Genomic DNA, 23,201 nt, shown 5'->3' on the forward strand with positions numbered 1-23,201 from the left:
TATTAAAATTTAGGTTTGATTTTTTGTACATATACCTGTAGTGGTTACATAAAGTTTTTATTACAATGATGTTGACCCATTTAATCTTTTGGAGGACTTAAATCTATGGATTATCTTTTGTTCCATACTGTCCTTGGACTGATCCTCAATATGGATTTAACACAAAGGGAAAGAAAATAGTGTATATTATATACCAGGCACTTTTGTAAACATCTCAATCCTCACAAGTCCCTGTGAGATATGTGCTACTGTTAACCTTATTTTACAGTTGAGGAAACCAAGGCAGACAGGGACTAAGTGCCTTAAATCCAGAATCATACAGATAGTGATTGACACTGCATTTGAACTTGGGTCTTGCTGACTCCAGACTCATTACTCTTAGCCACGTGCTGCTTAGTTGAAATAAGAAAATGTCCTTTAACACAGAAGTACTTTCCTTGAGTTAAACCTACTAAATTTTCCTTTAGAACTTAACCCCTGAGAGAATAAGTAGAGGTCAGTACTTAAGCTTGTGTTAATCTTTATTTACTTTGGGATGGAGGGCATCAAATGATTCAAACAGCTTTTTTACACTTTTTTTTTCTCCATTACCCTTGGATACAGAAATAAAACCACTGGACAAGGCAATTTCCCTTTGCTGACATTCCCAACAAGCACCCAAATTAATTCGAAGTGGGTATCTCCTTGTTTCCATAGCCCAAGTGTTGATCCCAGATGGCACAGAAATTGCTCCATACTGACTTTTCTCAGAGAAATTATGAATTTATAAGTCCTAGCAGATGTATGAAAAAGATCCCCTGTCACAGCTGTTCCCTGGTGGTTTTTGCAGTCAGGACTACAGTGGAAAGCTGAGATGTACACAGGAAAGCTAACATCTTTTTGGTGTCTAAGGTAGCTCCTCAGAAGCCTTGGGGAAGGTAAGGGATAGGCTTTCTGAAGTTGAAGTCCCAGACTCCATGGTGATTGTCAAATCCTTCCTGGCTTGATCAGATGAATCATTCTTTATGAGCCATTCATTAAGGTAAGGAAAAATGTGAATATCTATACTATGTAGATGAGCCCCTGAAGCAACAAGATTTATTAGTATGTTAATATGGGAGGAGCCAAAAGGCCCAGACTTGAAGATGAATCCTGGTTTCTCCTAGAAAACTGCTTTTACTAGATATGACACATCTTCTTGATCTGTGGGAAACAACTTATTCTGGGATTTATAATATTATTAGGGTGCCATGAATGTTGACGCATCAATGAAGAAAAACCACTTTTTTCCTTGTTCCCTCCTCTTCAAAGTGGAAAGGGAAGTGAGGAATGTTTTCTGTCCTAAAAATTTTGATTTTTTTGGCAAGGTAATTTATATGTGACTGTCTCAAGATCATACTTTAATTAAGCCTGCTTTTCAGATAGTGTTAATACCAGAAGAGAATTTCTTTTGGGTCATCTGAAAATTCAAAGGGTAATGTTAAAAGAGATTTTTGATATGTACTCTCAATTTTTAGTTCACAGTTCCAAGGACATTTCCTTGTCTATATTGTCATGTGTTTTTTTTTTTTTTTTAATCAACAAGCAGATGAGTTTTGCCCAGTCAGTTAGGGTCTAGAAACTCTTGTCTTTAATTTGTGTATTTCCTTGTTTGTAAGCCCCTTTTCCTCATCCTGACCTTAAGGGCCCGTCTATCATTTGAATTTGCCTCATCTATTCATCTTGCCTTCCCATCACCTTCTTTTTCTGTTGGTCATTTGGTTTTGTTTATTTCCTTGTGAATGCGTTATCCTTAATTTTTTAAAATACATTACTACAGACCATATAAAAAATTTGACTGTATTGGAATAGGACTTGTGTTAGGGCAGGATGTAATCAAGAAGCATTTATTCAATGTCTTGAGAGACCAAAAAAAAAAAATCCAATTTGCTCTCAAAGAAATGTATTTATATCTGGGAGACTTAAATATACAGAGAGGCTATGTACAAGATAACTCAGGAAGGAGAAAATTAGTTGGGCTCAAGAAAGTTCAAGTAGAAAGGAGGGCGGCCTAGTTTGAGTCTTGGATAAGGGATTCTGTGAAGTAAAATTGAAATTAATTGAATGCCAAGCAAGGGGGTATGGGAGGGGAGCAGTGCACAGGAATGGAGCTGAGAATATTATGTTAGAGATAGAGAAGGTAAGAAGCATAGAGCTTTAAAAACAAAATAAAAGTTTGTTTTATCCCAGAAATAATAGGAAGCTACTGAAATAGATTGAATCAGGGAGTTTATGTGATCAGATCTACTCTTGAGAGAACATTCTATAGATAAAGTGTCTCTTGTTGCGTATATGTTCTTGAATAATAATAAGCAAAACAAGAAATTAATACTCGTTACATCCTACTCTACCTTAATATGACTGTGGTTTGACTATTTCTCACTCTTTCCTGTAGCAAAGATAATTTTTTGATCACCAGACAGAATCCTAGAATCCTAAAGCTGAAAGAGCACTTTGATTTATTGTTTGATGGCTAAATCCCTGCTGCTGTAGTATTTCTCAGTGATTATCTCACTTAAACTTGAACACTTGGTATGATAAAAACTCAATTGAATATATTCCTTTTATTTTTAGTCCTCACTGCTTGGGGGTAAGAAAATAAGGCTCACAAAAGGACTTCAGAGTCAACTTGAAGTTTTGCTTCGTTAAACTTGAAAAAAGCAGGAAAATGAACCATTAACTGGAAGTTGGAGATGTGTTCTTGTTTTTGAATGTCATTACCTATATTAATGCAAGTGATTTAAATTCTAAACCTGTTTCCTTCATAAATAAGGAATAATGTACTACATGAATTTATAGTTCTACAATGTAATGATGGTATATTTTTCCATGAATTATATAATAGCTTGATTTGATAGTGAAGAAATGGATTTTTCATATTTATTTAGTAAAAGACTTGCGTGAGTTTTGGCAAACTGTAATTTGCCAAATGTATTTGCCTTGAAATTGTATAGATTAGCATAGCTGTCTTTACCTGTAAGAGAAAAATCCCCTCTAGACTTGGGATATACTCAAAGGGAGAGGGAGGTGCCTCTTGTTCTGTGTAACCTCTCCAGATGTTCTGTATCTTTTCTTTCTTGACCTCACCAATAAAGTTGGTTGTGTCTTTTGTGAAGTATGCTTGCCAGCGTAGACTTTTTAGGATATTCTTCTGAAAATGTTTTCATTAACATTGAGTGATAGCCTTGGAAAAGGCGTTATCATATTTAGCCTTTGGATTAAAAACTGAAATAAATTTGAGAAAGTAAGCTTGTGCTGCTGCACCATGGCCCATGAGTTAGATTAAGCAGTGTCTTTGTAAAAGTCACTGATGGATCAGGAGAAAAGAGAAAATTAGCTGGAACTTTAAGGACAATGACCGAAAAGAAATGTCTAGGTTGGAAAATGTTCCTTTTTTTGGTAATACATTATTTTGTAAAAATGTAAAAGATAAGGGATTCCTGAATGTGACTGACATGATTTTGTTTTAAGGTTTGGTCTGATCTTCACGATTGAATCCCTTTTGTCAGTTCAAAAGACTATCTTTGGGAAAGAAAGCAATAAGATATTGTAAATTTCAGTGAAGAGTGCCATCAGTAATGCTGTGAAAAGCAGATTATTCATTGTTGTTAACTATTGAATAGGGTAGATCACAGTAAAATGTTGAGGCCTGAAATATGAATAAACTAAATTATGTGGATTGGTAGGGGAATGAAGCTGCTGATAATCAGAAAAGAGGTAAAGAATTATTAGCATAAGATCAGATGAAACGTGAATATGAAGGTGAATGTGATAAGGGTTTAGAGAAGGAAGTTTAGGGATTTGAAAGAATTCTCTTAAGTACAAGGTATTAACTAGCCAAATTCTTTTGGTTAGATGTTACAATTTTGTGGTTCTAAAGAGTTCATGAAACTCCTTGAGGTTTTTACTTCCCTTTCCTGCTTTTTTCTGCTTATCTCCCCAGTCTATAGGAAATTCACATTGGAGACAGTGGGACTTTCACATCTGGGATGTGGTTAGAGGATTCATACACCTTTTTTTCTCTATCTAGTTGAGTCATCACTGTTGCAGGGGAGAATGTGTTTGTTTTAGAAAGCAGAATAAAAGTTCAGAACTCATGTCAGATTTATGTGAAGGGGACAAAAGTTTGGTGTAGTACCTCTGAATGGAAAATGGCACTTTATACTTTAGGACTAACCTTCAAAATGTAACCAAGAAGATGATGAAATGATATTGATGAAATTTTTTTTGGTGACTGTCAAAGGTATAAATCTGATTGGACCCAGCATTAATACATTGAGAGATTTCTTTTACTCGATGTTGTTTCCATAGCATTATGTGTTCACTGTTAGTGGTAGTATTTCTAGGTCTTGACCTTTTTCTGTCTTTATTATGGTTTTTGCCTTTTTTACATATAGATTCCAAAGAAAAGTATGCTTGATTCATTCACCACCTTCTTCCTTTGTTCTTCATCAAATGTATTATATGATTTTAGTTAATTAAATTCAGCCTTTTGTGCAGTATAGCTAGATATTGTTTTTAGGAAATGGAATTGAATTAGGGTTACCATTTCACTAGGTCTGACAGCAATGTTCATCTATGTTTTCTTTCCATACCATCTCTGTTGAGTTAATCTGGGTCAGGCCAGATACAACTATTTTTAATCTTTTAGATTAAAGCTGATTTTTCTTCCTCCTGAAATTAAAGGCTAGGACACTTGCCATAACTAAGAGCAGTTCCATGCAAGTCACAGTTAGGGGAAAGTAGGATTTTTTTTTTCCCCAAAAAGAAATGCTGTAGGCATTTTAATTTTATTGAGAAATCAGCAGAAGATAGTGGAAAATTGAAGTCAGTTAAGTTCAATTGGCTATACAAAACAACTGAACCTAAAATACTGAATCTATCAACTTTCCTCCAGGACAGTTATACTTGACTCACTCACTTGGGATGGTTTGAACTAAATTAGTTGCATCCTACCAAATGCTACTAACTTGATTTCAGGGGCCCTCCTCGTCAAAGACAGCCAAGAGAGGAAGGTAATGAAGAAGACAAAGAGAACCAAGGAGATGAGACCCAGGGTCAGCAGCCACCTCAACGTCGGTACCGCCGTAACTTCAATTACCGACGCAGACGCCCAGAGAACCCTAAACCACAAGATGGCAAAGAGACAAAAGCAGCCGAACCACCAGCTGAGAATACGTCCGCTCCCGAGGCTGAGCAGGGCGGGGCTGAGTAAATGCCGGCTTACCATCTCTACCATCATCCGGGTAATTACTTTGGTGCTTCTGAGAATCTGAACATAGCAAAGAGCAGCTTTGCAAGTTGAGTTAGGCTCCATTCTGAGATCTGGCCAGGTAGTCTGCTTATGTAGATTTCCCTCATTAGTGTTAGATAATAATTTTTAAGAATTTATATGTGTTACCTAAAAGCTTAAGACAAAATATATGCAAGGTTGTAGGTGGTAGGCAAAAGTCCATATGGGTCTTACTTGCCCAATCATTGGGAAAACAATCTGGTATTTTTGAGTGTTACCTATTCTACTTGTAAGGCTGGTGAGATATTCAAACTTGAGTAATTTCCTTTTTAAAAAAAAAATACTGTGTATACTAATGGGAAACCCAAGTGCTAATTTAGACAGCAAGACAGGACTTTAAAGAATAAGTTAAAAATGAGTGTGCAATTTATTAAGTACCTTAGACCACATGGAATTCCATTGTTTTGTTTCTTTGCCATGGATTTGATTATACTGTTAGTCAAATAGTGATCTGTGTGACTATATCCCTTGAGGATACCATTTTAAAGAGATTTTGCGGCTTTTTTTGTCTTTCAGTTATAAATGGGGAAATGAGACATTTGGTCTAGTGAGATAAGGTGGTCTGACCTCCATTTTTATCATGAATTTTATTCCCTGAGACTATTCTGAAAAGAATAGCTTGCTAGCAGGGAAAATTGGCTATACAAAACAACTGAACCTAAAATACTGAATCTATCAACTTTCCTCCAGGACAGTTATACTTGACTCACTCACTTGGGATGGTTTGAACTAAATTAGTTGCATCCTACCAAATGCTACTAACTTGATTTCAGGGGCCCTCCTCGTCAAAGACAGCCAAGAGAGGAAGGTAGCAAAAGAAATGACCTGCAACTTTCTCTTAGGGAATATTGTCTTGGGTGGTATTGGACTAGAAAATAGGATATATTTATATATTATCTATTTTAATATATCACTTGCTGTTCTCAAAGACCTTTCGTAATCTGACATTTGTTTCTTCTTTTCTAGTTTAGTCATCATACAAGAAGAAAGAATATGAAATTCCAGCAATAATAAGAAATGAACAAAAGATTTGGAACGGAAGACCTAAGTGCTTGCTTTTTGCTGTTGACCAGATAACTAGAACTCTCTGCATTATCTATGCAGCATGGGGTTTTTATTATTTTTACCTAAAGAAGTCTCTTTTTGGGAATGACAAACATGTTTTTTAAAAAGCCTGGTTTTCTCAATACACCTTTAAAGGTTTTTAAATTGTTTCATATCTGGTCAAGTTGAGATTTTTAAGAACCTCATTTTTAATTTGTATAAAAGTACACCTGATTTTTTCAAAAATCCACAAACTGCAAGCACCTGTTAATAAAGGTCTTTAAATAATTCTCGTGCATGCCTCTGGTTTTTTTCTAATGATAATGCAGTTGTTCAGAGTTGTGTGTTGGTTGTGTCAAGTTGTTTTGCAAATGATAGGGTGTACCACAGGCCTGCTTGCCACATAGCTATTTTTAACCTTTGAAACTTTTCAAATATTTTGATAACTCATGATTGCTTTTCTTAGTAATTTTATTTTACACATCTAAAAACATTCTAAGAGTCTATGGGCTTCACTAGACATTGAAAGTTTGTGGAGGATGGAGGAAGAGTCTCCCTGACATCTACTCTTTTCAGTCTTGCTTTTATCTCCATGGAATAATTGATCCAAATACATTGTATTAATGGTACTGGAAAATGACCAGACAAGGCAAGATAATTGTTTTTTCTTTTAATTACCCAAATTTCCTAAAACACTTTCAAGTCTTAGTAAACCATAGAAAGAGCTCTTAGGTATTGTTAATGGATCTCGGTATTAATGTTCATATTTTTGTTCAGTCATTTCAGTTGTGCCCGTCTCTTGGGTTTTGTTGACAGATCCTGAAATGGTTTGCCATTTTTTTCATTTCTATAGATGAGGTAACTGAGGCAGTTAAGTGACTTGTCCAGAATCACTTCACTAATGTCTTGAGGCCCTGGTCTTCCTGACCCTTCACTGTACCACCTTAGCTGCCCCTAATCTTAAAATGTTTTTTTTTTCCCCTATGTCCTCATTCAGTGGAGAACACCAATAAGATGGAGTGTCAGTTTGATGACTACTGGCAGCTTTTGAATATTATTTTAAAAAATATTGAAATGAGCTTAAATCTTTTTAATTTTTTAATTTTTTTTTTAACTTTTTATTGACAGAACCCATGCCAGGGTAATTTTTTTTTAACAGCATTATCCCTTGCACTCAACTTCTGTTCTGATTTTTCCCCTCCTTCCCTCTACCCCCTCCCCCAGATGGCAAGCAGTCCTTTACATGTTAAATAGGTTATAGTATATCCTAGATATAATATATGTGTGCAGAACCAAACAGTTTTCTTGTTGCACAGGGAGAATTGGATTCAGAAGGTATAAATAACCCGGGAAGAAAAACAAAAATGCAAGCAGTTTATGTTCATTTCCCAGTGTTCTTTCTTTGGGTGTAGCTGCTTCTGTCCATCCTTGATCAACTGAAACTGAATTAGCTCTCTTTATTGAAGAGATCCACTTCCATCAGAATACATCCTCATACAGTATCGTTGTTGTTAATGATCTCCTGGTTCTGCTCGAAATGAGCTTAAATTTAAAAATTGAATTACAAAATGAATTTGATCTCAAGCCTTATGGCCCTTCTTTCCAGACCCAATAAAGCAAAGCCATTCTGAGACTTGGGTGATAAAAACAGACTGGAAATGGCCTAGTTTATATGGAGGACAAAGAAAATTTAATGACGCCGAGTATGGTTCTGAGTGAGGCGTAACCTCCTCTTATATCCAACAGGTTTAGGTGCTGTGATTTAGGGAAACCATCTGGAGGTGAGTGGGGCCCCAGAGTAAGGGGAAGCCAATGATCTATAAGGAATGATTGCTTGTGAGTCAAGTTTTAGCTTCTTTGTGGGACTGTAATAAAAGGTACATTGGTAGAACCCCTTGTACCTACTGTTGGTAGCAGTAAGAACTCTTGGAAAACTGAGCACTTGGTTACTTTAGGAATTAGAAAGGAAGGGGCCCCTGAGATGATTTTCTGTTCTCTGAGACTGCAGGATGGAAGGAGAAAAATCCTGATGAATAAATGATTTGGTTAGCAGCTAAGTCACTGAAAGTTAGCTGGTGGAGGCCATACTTCATTAACATGGATCTAGGGGTAGGGGATTGTTCCACTTCTTTCTGAGGATTCCATGTCCCATGTGAACACGACAGATCTAATAACCTGAGGTAAATGGACACCTGACCTGAAGTGTGCATGATGTGATTTCTAACTATTCTTTCTGTATGAGAATGCAGCTTTGGTTCCAAATTATACGAACAACCTGTTAAGTTGTGTGGGCTCCGGATGGTGAAGTGAAAAGAACCTGGATTTTGCATCAGGAATTCCAGATTTCTGCCCCCTTCATGGTTTGTATGACTTGTGTGATATGATAGCAGCCAGAGTGGGAAGACTCATTTTCAAATCTAATGTCAAATCCTTGCTTTGTGAATTTAGTTTGCATCAATTTCCTTATCAGTAAAATGGAGATAATAGCCCCTGCCTTTCAGAGTTGCCAGGATCAAATTAAATATTTGGAAAGTACTTGGCACTTTGTCTAACGATTAAGGGGTGTGGGCTGTTGTGTTGCTTTGCCCTGCCTCTCCCATTAGTTTTTGCCACTTATGTCTTGTCAAAAGATGGCTTGCAGGGAGACAAAGAATAGGTATTTCTGGTGTGTCTACCACCTTTTTTCGAGGGAGATTAATTCATTCTAGGAGAGAAAGTGCAAGGTTGGAGCTAGAGATTGGTCATTCTGTTCTGAGAGGGTCCCAGATTTGAATTATATCTCTCAATTTCACAAGTGGGGAAGTAAAATTTTAAGTTCAAGTCAAATTTTAGATCACTGTCACTTAAGAGCTCCATGCCCTCTTTCCATTGTATTCAATTTGACTCCTTCCCACAAATTACTAGTTATACAATGAATACACGTTGCAAATAACCCTTTTGTCCAATTGGATAATAAAGAAAATCAAAGTATAAATAGACTATATACCAGATAATACAGACTTAATGAGCTCGCTCTTGGGAGTGAGAACTCAAGAAAGAGACTACCAGAGACTACCTGTTTTCACCCAAGGGAAAATCCCCCAGAGTCTCTAGTGTAATGAGCTTCTGGAGTCTCTCTTTAAGAACTTGGGAAGTTAGAAAAATACCTTATCAAAGTTTGAAGCCAGAAGAACTGGATCTGTCTTGTTCTCAATATCAAATCTACTTGTCCCTCTTGCAGCTTGGTCATTGAGTAATCTGTTATCTCTGAGGAGAGTCCCATACAATTGTCCCTTTGAGCCAAGGGCTACAGCTGTAGTGAAAAACCACCACCACCAAAAAAAAACAAACAAACAAAAAAAACCTGCCTCAAACTTAAGAGACAAATGCATTGAACCAACTTGAGGGGGAAAAAAAGCAGCTCTTGAGGATAAAAAACAAGCAGATGACATGAATTCAGAGAGGATATTTCATGGCAAATAGGAAAAATTCATCATGGGTAGTAATGAACTAAACAGGGACTAATCAGGGACATGGGAAATTTTCTGGATAATTTTTTTCTTTTGCAGTAGTAATCAATGGTTGGGGACAAGATTTACAAGATTGCAACAAATTGTACAATAGAGGGAAATAAATACCCTAGAATTGGTGCTATCAAATTTTTATAGAAACGTCTAAGTCACAAATTGACTTAGAAAACCACAGGTTAGCCTTGTGTTCCTATAAAATATATATTTTAAAACAAATGGTTAAGCAGCACTTGGGAATTTTGGGGGCCTCAGTCTGTAGGCCACATGTTTTACACCTCTGCTTTAGAACCTTTAATTCCAGGAGCACAGAGCCTAAAGGAAAAATAAATGAGGATAAGGACAATGAATCAAAGAATAAACCCTTATGAAGAAAATAAAAAGGATAAAGGGGAAAAAATCCTTAGAAAAGTTGCAGAAAAAAAATTAAAACCTAATATATGAAATTAGAGAAGAGGTGGTGGTAAAGTGTTACTTAACTATTTAAATGAGTAAAAAAAGGGGCGAGAATTAGATAACTAGGTCAAAGGAACAAATAAGGAATAAAACTAAGGAAAAGAGGGTAACATGAATGGAAGTCTGAGGTGAGGGCAAGAGATAGTTTATGGAAATAGTGTCACCTATTAGATTAAACAAATTAACTGCCTTTAATATGGAAAGGCAAAAATGCTCCAATTAAAAAAGGAGAAAATACAAATTTAAAATATAAATGAATCCAATAAAATGAAAGGTTGACAAAACAAAACCTCATAATTTTTTGTTTGTATACACAACCAATTTTTTTTTCCTTTATAACTTTTTTTTTTTTAAATAACTTTATTGACAGAACCCATGCCAGGGTAATTTTTTACAGCATTATCCCTTGCACTCACTTCTGTTCCGATTTTTCCCCTCCCTCCCTATAAACCCCCTCCCCCACATGGGAAGCAGTCCTTTACATGTTAAATAGGTTACAGTATATCCTAGATACAATATATGTGTACAGAAGCAAACAGTTTTCTTGTTGCACAGGGAGAATTGGATTCAGAAGGTATAAATAACCCGGGAACAAAAATGCAAGCAGTTTATGTTCATTTCCCAGTGTTCTTTCTTTGGGTGTAGCTGCTTCTGTCCATCCTTGATCAATTGAAACTGAATTAGATCTCTTTATTGAAAAGATCCACTTCCATCAGAATACATCCTCAAACAGTATCATTGTTGAGGTATATAATGATCTCCTGGTTCTGCTCATTTCACTTGGCATCAGTTCATGTAAGTCTCTCCAGGCCTCTCTGTATTCATCCTGCTGGTCATTCCTTACAGAACAATAATATTCCATAACGTTCATATACCACAATTTACCCAGCCATTCTCCAATTGATGGGCATCCATTCATTTTCCAGTTTCTAGCCACTACAAACAGGGCTGCCACAAACATTTTGGCACATACAGGTCCCTTTGCCTTTTTTAGTATCTCTGGGATATAAACCCAGTAGAAACACTGCTGGATCAAAGGGTATGCACAGTTTGATAACTTTTTGAACATAGTTCCAAACTGCTCTCTAGAATGGCTGGATGTGTTCACAATTCCACCAACAATGCATCAGTGTCCCTGTTTTTCCCACATCCCCTCCAACATTCCATGTTATCTTTCCCTGTCATCTAGCCAATCTGACAGGTGTGTAGTGGTATCTCAGAGTTGTCTTAAATTGCATTTCTCTGATTAATAATGATTTGGAGCATATTTTCATATGTCTATAAATAGTTTCAATTTCTTTGTCTGAGAATTGTCTGTTCATATCCTTTGACCATTTATCAATTGGAGAATGGTTTGATTTCTTATAGAGTCAATTCTCTATATATTTTGGAAATGAGGCCTTTATCAGAACCTTTGACTGTAAAAATGTTTTCCCAGTTTATTGTTTCCCTTCTAATCTTGTCTGCATTTGTTTTGTTTGTACAAAAACTTTTCAATTTGATATAATCAAAATTTTCTATTTTGTGGTCAGAAATGATCACTAGTTCTTCTTTGGTCATAAATTCCTCCCTCTTCCACAGGTCTGAGAGGTAAACTATCCTATGCTCTTCCAATTTATTTATAATCTCATTCTTTATGTCTAGGTCATGAACCCATTTTGACCTTATCTTGGTGTATGGTGTTAAGTGTGGGTCAATGCCTAGTTTCAGCCATACTAATTTTCAATTTTCCCAGCAATTTTTGTCAAATAATGCATTCTTATCCCAGAAACTGGGGTCTTTGGGTTTCTCAAACACTAGATTATTAAAGTTATTGGCTGTTTTGTCCTTTGAACCTAACCTATTCCAATGATCAACTAGTCTATTTCTTAGCCAATTCCAGATGGTTTTAGTAACTGCTGCTTTATAATATAATTTTAGATCTGATACAGCTAGGCCACCTTCGTTTGATTTTTTTTTTCATTGATTCCCTTGAAATTCTTGACCTTTTGTTTTTCCATATGAACTTTGTTGTTATTTTTTCTAGGTCATCAAAATAGTTTACAAAATAACCAATTGGATTGAAATTTCTTATGCACAAAAGCAAGAGTTGTAATCATGCTATCAGACAAAGCAAAAACAAGAATCTACAACACAAACTATGCTCCAAAAGCCTTAACATTTAAATTCACAACCATTTTTCTTCCCAAAAAAATTAGCCATTGGCCACAGATATTTCAAAAACGTAAAAAAGCAGAAATAGTGAAAACAAACAAAAATATCCTTTACAGATCATAACAAAATAAAGTAGTAATGAATTCACGGAGCTAAAATAAGACACATTTAAATGGAGACAATAGTAACATCCTAAAAAGCATTCATCAAAATGCAAATAATAGATATTGATATAATAATGAAAGAACATACCAAAATTTCTGGTTTGCAGCTAAAGCAGTCCTCAAAAACAAACATTTATATTCCTTGAACTACACTAACAGAAAAGAAGATATTTTTAAAAATTAGAAAGCTAAAGACAAAAAGCACAAAACAAAAGATGTTGAGAATTAGAGGAGAAATGAGTATGCTGGAAACCAAAAAGATTGTAAAATAAAACTAAAAGCTAGTTCTTATTGATGAGCCTTTACATTGATGAGTCTTATCTGCCTAAAAAAAAAGAGTGCAGAAAATAAAATCATTAGAAAGCAAAAACAAAGTAGAATCACTACAAACTTAGAAGAAATGAACATCAAGATCAACTATGCTAACAAATAGATGAAAAACTTTAAAAATATAAAATACTCTACAACCAATAATGTAGTAAATAACACATTTTCAGAAAGTGAAATAGAACTATGTTTAAAGCAGTTACTCTGATTACAGAAAATCACATTAAAACAACTCTTATGTATCACCTCACGCCTATCAGAAATGACAAATGCTGGAAGGGTTAAGGGGAAAACTTGTACACTAAAACACTGTTGATGGAGTAATGAACTGTTTCACTCATTCTGGAAAACAATTTGGGACTATGCCCAAAGAGCTATAAAATGATGCATATCCTTTGACCCAGTAACACTACGCTAGGACTGTATCACAAAGATATAAAAGGAAAAGAACTTACATGTACCAAATATATATAGTTTTAGTAGCTCTTTTTGTGGTAGCAAAGAATTGGAAATTGAAGGGATGCCCATCAATTGGAGAATGACTGAACTAAGTTGTGATATGTGATTGTGATGGAGAACTATTGTGCTATAAGAAATGATTGGGGGGAAGTGGTTAGAAAAATAAAGTGAAATCTATATGCACTGATGTAAAATGAAGAGAAAAGAACCAGAGCATCACTGTGCACAGTAAAGCAATATTGTAATAATGGACAACTGTGAAAGATAGCTACTCTGATCAATATAATAATCCAAGACAATTCCAAAGGACTCATGGAGAAAACATGTGATTCATCTCGAGAGAGAGAATGATGACTTCTGAGTGCAAATTGAAGTATAATTTTCTTACTTTATTTTTCTTGCTTTTAAAAAAATGGCTGATATGAATATGTGTTTAGCATGATTTCATATGTATAATTGACATATTGCTTGCCTTAAAAAGAAAAGAATGTTAAAAGTAAATAATTTTTTTTCAAAAATAAAAGAATTGCCACAGGGAAAAACTCGGGGTACCAATGAAATTCAAAGAAAATTTTATCAAAATTTCCATTCTAGAAAAGCTGGATTTTAAGAATATCTCAAAGAACAAGCAAAATTTTGCTTACATCAATTGATGCTCCAGGTCCTTAGAAGAAAAATTAGTGCCAATAATGCATAAATTATTCTGAAAATAATAAGGAAAGCAGATCCCCTTTGTGAGAACAAATATTCTAGGACCTAACAAATGGAAGAATATTTATAGACCAATATCATTAATGAATATTGATGCTCCCCCAAGTTAAATAAAATTCTGTTAGACTACAGCATTAAATTCAAAAAGACCACTCATTATGACTGTTATATTTATACCAAGAATAGGAAAAGTGAATGCATAATTAACTATATTAAAAATAAGAATATCTAAAACCTTCAAGAAAAAGAATTACAAATATCATTTATATTAAACTCCCTATAAAATGTAGCCATGGGGGACTTTTTTTTCAATATCATAAAAAGTAATGCTAAAAGCAAGCATCAAATGCAATGATACACTAAAAGCTTTCCCAATAAATACAGGTTTAAAGAAAGAATTCCTAATCTCCCCACTATTAATATAATTCTAGGAATACTAGCATTCACCATAAGAAAAGAGAAAGAAATTTAAGATGTAATAAGCAAAGAAGAAATAAATCTATTACTATATGCTGATGTCATAATGGTTTGCTAAGATATAGATAGATATACAAAGATATTGTGATTTTAATAGGCCTTGGCAAAGTTACATAAACCCACAAAAATCAACTGTACTTCTAAATGATAATATCCAAAAGGCAACAAAAGAAAATGCCATTCAAAATAACCATAAAATACATAAGATATTCGGGTATCAATCTACCCAAGTGCACAAAACACTTGTATAGAATCATTTATAAACTGCTCCTTTAAGCAATAAAAAATAACATAGTTGGAGGAGCATCCAATGCTCATGAATGGTCATTGCCAATATAATACACTGTTAATACTGTGTCATCAATCAAACTATTAAAGGTATAATTTATAGAGCTCAATAAAATAAAAACAAAAGTCATTTGGTAAAGCAAAAGATTGTCCAGGGATCCTGAAACTTTTTAAATAGGGGGCCAGTTCACTGTCCCTCAGACTGTTGGAGGGCCGGATGATAGTAAAAACAAAAACTTCGTTTTGTGGGCCTTTAAATAAAGAAACTTCATAGCTCTGGGTGAGAGGCATAAACGTCTTCAGCTGCCGCATCTGGCCCGCGGGCCGTAGCTTGAGGACCCCTGTAAGACCATCAAGGAAAATAATGCTTAAAACATAGTGAAGAGGAAATGGTACTTTTATTATCATTTATCACAATATCATTTATCATTGATTAAAAAATAGAGAATTAAGTCAATTGAACAGGTGAAACTAAAGAGAATCTTTATAAATTAATTAATCCAATGTTTGATAAACTGGAAGACAAATAATTTTGCAGAACTCCCTATTTGATAAACTGCTGGGAAAACTAGAAATTCTGATTAGCAGAAATTAGACTTAGACCAATATCTTACATATATCATACTCCACAATATATTCTAAATGTATGTGATGTTTATGTTAAAGACCACACTATTAAAAAAATTAGAAGATCCTAGACTTCTCACAGTTATGGATTAAAGCTATATTCTTGTGTGTGTGTATGTGTGTGTGTGTGTGTGTGTGTGTGTGTGTGTGTGTGTGTGTGTGTGTAGCAATTGGGTTTAAATGATTCCCCCTGAGTCATGCAGCTAGTAAGTCTTAAGTTGTCTGAGGCTGGATTTGAATTCAGGTCCTCCTGACTTCAGTGCTGATGGATAGAGATCCGCTGCACCATCTATCTAGCTGTCCCTGGAGATGTATTCTTAACCAAGCAAGAGAATAGCTAATGGATTACATAAAATGATAAAGCTTTTGTACAGACAAAATGCACCTATGATAAAAAGAATTCAGTAAGAAATAACCTTTGTATAAAATTTCCCTGAAAAGGGTTTGATAGCCAAGATATAGAAACAATTTGTGTGTGTGTGTGTGTGTGTGTGTGTGTGTGTGTGTGTGTGTGTGTGTGTTTATATCTACTTTGTTGTTGGTCAATCATTTCAGTCACATTTGACTCTCTGATCCCATTTGGAGGTTTTTTGGGGAAAATATTGGAGTGGCTTGTCAGTTCCTTCTCCAGCTCATTTTAAAGATGAGGAACTAAAGGCAACAGGGCTAAGTGACTTGCCCAGTGTCACATAGTAAGTGTCTAAAGCTGGATTTGAATTAATGACGATGAGTTTTCCTGATTCCAAGCTCCATGCTCTATCCATTGTGCCATCTAAGTATATAAGCACACACACACACACACACACACACACACACACACACACATCACACAAGTGTTTGTGTGTGACAGAGTGATACACATACACACTTGCATATAATTAACAGTCCTTTTCAGTAGACAAATGGTCATATAAAAACAGTTTGCAAAAGAAGTATTGGATAATATTAATACCACATGAAAGAAGACTCCAAGTCACTAATAATAAAAGAAATACAAAAAACCCAAAATGTATCACCTAATATCCTTTAAATAAATAAAGATAAAATGTTAAAAATGACAATGGTCAAAGTTGGAGAGATTATGGGATGACACACACACTAATGCATTTTTGTTGGAGCAATAAATCAGACTATTTTAGGAACCAATATGGAATTGTGCAAATAAAGTGACTAAAATATCTACACTTTTTAACCTAGAGATTCCGTTGCTTGGCTTATAGCCCAAGGAAGTCACTGGATACAAATAAAGTCCATATACACCAAAATATTTATAGCAAATTTTTTTTGTCATAGTAAAGATTGAAAAGCAAAGTCTGATTGAAAAGTCTGTTGGAATGACTAAAACTGTAGTTTATGAGTGTAATACAATATTACTGTGTTGTAAAAAATGGAAGAATGACTACAGAGAAGCATGGAAATATCTATAGGAATTGATGCAAGTAAAGTAAGTGGAGTCAAGAAAACAATAGCATTTCTAAATGGAAAGAACAACCAATCAAAAGTGAATGTAACAAAATCACCAAAAAAATCAAGCATGACTTAAAAGAATATATATGAAAACAATCCCATCCCATCCCTTTATGGCAGTTGAAGGTCTACAAGTTGTTATACATTGCATATTTTTGGGGAATTTTTCAATTATTAATTGTACTGATTTTTTTCATCTTTTTCTATTATCTTTTTTTTTTTTTAAATAGTATCTGAGCCAAGATGGTAGATTAGAGGAAGTTCTTTAAGCTTCCCCAATATTTCCCTCCAAATAATGATAAAATAATACCTAAAAATGAACTGTAACAACAGAGCCAACAAAAGTTTGGGGTGAGATTTTTTCTAGCCTAAGATTTAGGAAACTAGAAGGACACGGGAAAGTGATTGGCTCTAAGCTGGAAGGTAGCACCACCCACCTTGAGCCTTAAAGGTTGTGATAGCATCAGCAGCTTTGAGAGCACTAAATCTAGGAACAGTAAAAATTGGGCAACTGGTGCTAATATATTAGATCTGCTTGGCAATTCCATCACCTATACCCACTTTCAGGTCACAGTTCCACTTAGAAGTAGCTATGAAAATAGCAGCATAGAAAAGCCCAAAACTTGAAATAGTGTCCCTCCCTATCTCACCCAGCCACATTCCCCAGAATCAAGTCCAACTTTAACACAAAGTTAAGTCAAGAAATAGGCTGGAAACAAATGAATAAACAACAAGAGAAGAACCTAACCTGAAAAAAAAAAACAAAACAAGAAACTTACAGTGACAGAGAAGATCAAGACAAAACCTCAAAAGACAATGGCGTTAAAATAGCTACAAGGAAAACTTCAAAGGAAAAAAAAATTGTGACTTGGACACAAGTCTAATAAGAATTTCTGAAATAGTCAAAAAAGGATTTTAAAAATCAAATAATAAACATGAAGGAAAAATTGAGAAAAGAAGTGAGAGAAATGCAAGAAAATTATGAAAGGACAATTAATACTTTGGTAAAAGAGAGACTCTAATACCTTTGCCAAAAAATATCTCAAAAATTGGGTCATGAAGATTCAGACATGACTTAAAGGCTGAGCAACAACAACAGCAATAAAAGGCACAAAAATACTGAAGAAAACTCTTCTTAAAAAATAGAATTACCCAAGTGGGAAAAGAAGGCACAAATCTTCACTGGTGAAAATAACTCCTTAAAAATCAGATTTGGCCAAAATGAAAATGAAGCACAAAACTTACAGAAAAAAAAAATCTCTTAAAAATTAGAATTAGGCAAATAGAAGCTAATGGCTCCATGAAATGTCAAGAAACATCACATAAAATAAAATCATAGTCAAAGAAAGAGCCTAGACATCACATTTCAAGAAATAATAAAGGAAAATTTCCCTGATATATCAAACCCAAAGAATAAAATAAAATTGAAAGAATCTATTAATCATTTCTGGAAAGAGATCCCAAAATAAGAATTTCCAGGAATATAACAGCCAAAATCCAGAACTCCCAGGTCAAAGTAAAAAATAGTTAAAGCATTCAGAAGGAAACCATTCAAATACCACAGAATTACAATCAAGATCACACAAGATTTAGCAACCACTACCTTAAAAGAATGGAAGCCTTGGAATATGATCTTTTGGAAGGCAAAAGTGCTAGAATTTCAAGCTAGAATTTCAAATAACCTACCCAGCAAAACTAAATATAATTCTTCAGAGGGAAAATGGATATTTAAATAGAGAATTTTCAAGTATTTCTGATGAAAAGACCAGAACAGAATTGATTTTTTGCAATCAATACAAGACTCAAGAGAAACATTAAAAATAGTAAACATGAAAGAGAAGTCATAAGGGATTTAATAATGTTAAATTGTTAACTTTAAAATATGGGAATATGACATATGTAACTCCCCAGAATTTTATCATTAGTAGGCAGTTAGAAAAACCACACGCGCGCGCGCGCACACATACACACACACACACACACACAAACACACAAGCAGAGGGGTTGATTATGCTAGGATGATCTCAAAAAAAAAAAAAAAGTAGAGGGCCAAGAAAAAGGGATGCACTGGGAAAAGGTGAAAGAGAGAAAGAATGGAGAAAATTGTCTTACAAGAAAGAGGTATATACAGAAGTACCTTTACAGTAAAGGGGAAAAGGGAGGGGCAATGGCAATGCTTGAATCTCACACACATCTAAATTGGTTCAATAAGAAAAGAATTCACACACCTACGCACATACTCAATATTGTATGAAAATCTACTTTGCTTAAAGCAAAGTCAAGTTTTGAAGAGAGCCAGGGTAAAAAGAGAGATAGAAGAGTAAACAGAAGAAAACTGGAGGAGTATAAATGTGAATGGAATGAAATTACCCATGAAACAGAAGGAGACAATGGAACAGATTAGAAACCAAAAACGAATATCTTGTTCAATATATATATATATTGAAACAAGAAAATGCAAAGAGTTAAAATAAAAAACAGGGAAGTAAAAAAGGCAAGGGTAGCAAATATGATCTCAGACAAAGCAAAAGCAAAAATACACTTAATTTTTAAAAAATGATAGTTTGCTTAAAAAAAAAAAAAGATACCATAGATAATACTACATATATAAGGCAGCTAGATGGCACCATAGTTCATGGAGTACTGAGCCTGGAGTCAGGAAAATCTGAGTTCAAGACCAGCCTTAGACACTTACTGGCAAATCACTTAATTCTGCTTGCCTCAGTATTTTCTTCTTTAAAATGGACATAATAGTATCTTTTGTAGGTCTTCAGGAATTGTGCTTCTATCACCTGCAGGAACAATTTCCGGGCTGTATCCTCAAAGAGGTTGTTTCCCAGGATGATGTCTGAGGGCATTGGGCTAAAAGCATTATTATTCTCAAGATTCTTGGGTTCAGGGTTTTGGGCTGCAATAATCAAGGTCTAAGAAAAGATGGTATTCAAGGGAACAATGTTGATTTGATTTACTGGGCACATGCTTTCCTCCCCCTTCACCCCCCAGCCATTTTTCCTCTCTCAGGGTGTCTTGTTACTTCAGCTAGGCTGTCTTCTCTGTTCCGTGAGGAATGGTTGATAAGCATGAGCAGGGATGATTGGTCCTTTCTCCAGAGGAGTTTCTCCTGGAGATGATGGCTGGACCAGAAGCAGGATCTGGGTTTACTCATTGAAGGCAATTATTGCTTGAGGTAATGAGGAAAGTGGGTCCTTTTTCTACAATGGTCCTTCCCCTCAGTGATTGGTGCAATGGAGAAAGTTGAGGAACTTTATAATAATAATATAATATATTGTATTACAACATGCACAACATGTACAACAACAATAATATATGATATGATGATAATACAATAATAACTTGCATGAAGTACACATGTTGTGATGTGCATCTGAACAATATAAATCAGAAATTATATTGTACAAACTGCAGGTTAGTTTTTCTATTAGCAGAGTAGGTGAAAATGCTAGAGAGGCATCCATTTATTCTCCAGAGGTAGAATTAAAATTGTTTTTTTCAAAATTTATTTTATTTGAAGAAATAGTATAAGCAAAAAACCCCAAAACAAACCAAACAGAAAAGCAATACAAAACAAAACAAAAGAGAATATTATGTGAGCAGAAGAACATCAGGAAGGATTCATAATATGTGACAACAAATACTAATTTAAGAAATTATATATATATTAGTAGAAGATATTTATTCATGAATGTCTGTCTTTACTTCCTTGTAAATTATTCTTTAGTTCTCTGCTGTGCATCTTATTTACTTTATTCTTTCCCCCTTTTAATATTTAATTTAATATTTAAATAAATATTTTATTTATATTTATAAATATAGCAAGCTATATTTAAGAAAAAATATATATGTGTAGATCTATACATACACATACATATTCATACACATGGACACACACATATCTTCCTTTCATCCTCCCCACCCCCAATCAGGCTACAGTTAAGAACAGATATATTTATATTTACATATGTAGATATATACATATATACACACATACACATATCCCAGATACACACATGCCTTTCCTATCCTGGCTGGCTTTTTCATTAAATTCTGCTGCATAATTGGCTTACTATTACTTAACCTCCCTTGTTCCCTCCCTTGTCTTCTTCCCTTACCCAGTGCTTCCCCATCCCCCTATCCTTCCTCCTTTATTTCTTTATAGATTTTGGAAGGTACTTCACCCTTCATGGTATATTGAACCCATTCCCAATATGAGTTGGTTTTCAGAACTATGAGCCCTCCTCCCCCCTCTAAGGCTTCTGTCTTTATTCTTCTGCACCTCATTTGTATAACATAATTACTGTTTTTGCCTTTACCAATCTTTCTTTTGAGCTTGTTGATGTAAATCTTAAAATTAAAGTATACAGGACTTCCGGTTAAGATGGCGGAGAGGAGGCTCACAGCTGCATAAGCTCCGCGCTTTCTCTCACTATCCACTTCATTACAAGCCTCTGAATCAATGCTTGACTGAAAAAAACCCACAAATAGTTACCAAGAGAAGCCATCCTTGAGATCCGCCAAGAAAGGTCTGTCTTTACTGGAGGGCTGGGGCGGTTTTAGATTGGGCGCAGGCGGCGGGCAGCGGCAGTGAGAGCACGGGAGCAGACTGGAGAGGGGGTGGGGAGTGATCGTAGCCGTCTCTGCGGGGAGAGCTTCGCTACAGGTTTGGAACCTGCAGCAAGTCAACAGCCCAGCAGAGAAGCTAAAAACACCGGGGCTGAAGAACACAACCCCAAACAGCTGGAGTCTCTCAGGACCTGGCCGCCCCCCCCTTCCCCCCCCTCAGTGACTCAGCACGCTTTGGGATCTCAGAGCGCAGGCGCAGCACAGTCCTGCTAGTGCCTCACTGCTGCCCCCTGCAGTCTGTAGAGGAAGCTCGATAACACACCCAGCCCCCCCCCCAAGAAAGACTCCAGTTTTTTCTGTTTTTCTTTGGTAGTTTGTCTCTGATTAATAGACAGAATGAGCAAGAAGCTGAAGAGGACTTTAACCCTTGACAGCTTCTATACAGATAGAGAGCAGACTCTAAATCCTGAGGAGACTAAAAACAGACTGTCCCCAGGTGAATCCCCAAAGGAGGAGATCGTCTGTTCCTCAGCACAGATGAACCTCATAGAAGTGATTAAAAAGGCTCTCACAAGGGAGTTAGAAGAAAAATGGGGAAAGCAGAGTGAGGCTTGGCAAAAAGAGAAGGAAGCTTGGGAAAAGGAGAGGGAGGCTTGGCAAAAGAGCCTGGAGAAGTCAGTTAAAGAGAGAGTGGATAAAGAAGTAAAATCCTTGAAAAATAGGATTAGTGAACTGGAAACAGAAAATAGCTCTCTAAAAAACAAAATTGGCGAAATGGAAAAAAATTCCACAGAACAAAAGAACTCAATTGGACAATTAGAGAAAGATTTTAAAAAAGTGAGTGAAGAGAATACTTCACTGAAAATCAGAATTGAACAAGTGGAATTGAATGACTCGAGGAGACAAGAAGAATCAGTCAAGCAAATCCAAAAAAATCAAACAATGGAGAAAAATGTGAAATACCTTCTGGGGAAGACAACAGACCTGGAAAACAGATCCAGGAGAGACAATCTGAGAATCATTGGACTCCCAGAAAAACATGATGAAAAAAAGAGCCTGGACACTGTCTTCCAGGAAATTATCAAAGAGAACTGCCCAGAAGTCATAGGAACAGAAGAAAAAATAAACATTGAAAGGATTCATCGATCACCCACTGAAAGGGATCCTAAAATCAAAACACCAAGGAATATAGTGGCCAAATGCCAGAACCCTCAGATGAAAGAAAAAATATTGCAAGCGGCTAGAAAAACCCAATTCAAGTATCAAGGAGCCACAATAAGGATCACCCAGGATCTGGCAGCATCCACATTAAAAGATCGAAGGGCCTGGAATATGATATTCCGAAAGGCTAAGGAACTTGGTATGCAACCAAAAATAATTTACCCAGCGAGAATGAGCATCTTTTTCCAGGGAAGAAGATGGACATTCAACGAAGTAAGCGAATTTCATCTATTTCTGATGAAAAAACCAGAACTTAACAAAAAGTTTGATCTACAAATATAGAACTCAAGAGAAATCTAAAAAGGTAAAGATTAATCTTGGGAACTATATTTTGACTATATAGATGTATAAAGAATACATGTATACCTTGTTCTAGAAATTGATGTGAAAAGGACTTTGTACCAGAAA

General features: G+C 35.4%; 1 protein-coding gene across 4 annotated transcripts in view; it reads left to right on the forward strand.

Annotated features, from left to right (window-relative positions):
- YBX1 (Y-box binding protein 1) overlaps positions 1 to 6,643 on the forward strand; it is a 29,063-nt gene extending 22,420 nt beyond the window's left edge. For 2 of the 4 annotated variants that reach the window (XM_051987927.1, XM_051987924.1), the window contains 2 exons: positions 4,999 to 5,264; positions 6,278 to 6,643. In XM_051987927.1, coding sequence (XP_051843887.1) covers positions 4,999 to 5,233 — 235 coding nt within the window. In that variant the 3' untranslated portion in view covers positions 5,234 to 5,264; positions 6,278 to 6,643. Of the gene's footprint in view, positions 1 to 4,998; positions 5,265 to 6,084 lie in introns of all 4 variants that reach the window. The other 2 variants (XM_051987926.1, XM_051987928.1) reach the window with 2 other exon arrangements.
- Positions 6,644 to 23,201: the final 16,558 nt, after the last annotated feature.

This window comes from Antechinus flavipes, chromosome 3 (genome assembly GCF_016432865.1).
Source record: "Antechinus flavipes isolate AdamAnt ecotype Samford, QLD, Australia chromosome 3, AdamAnt_v2, whole genome shotgun sequence".
NCBI lineage: Eukaryota > Metazoa > Chordata > Mammalia > Dasyuromorphia > Dasyuridae > Antechinus > Antechinus flavipes.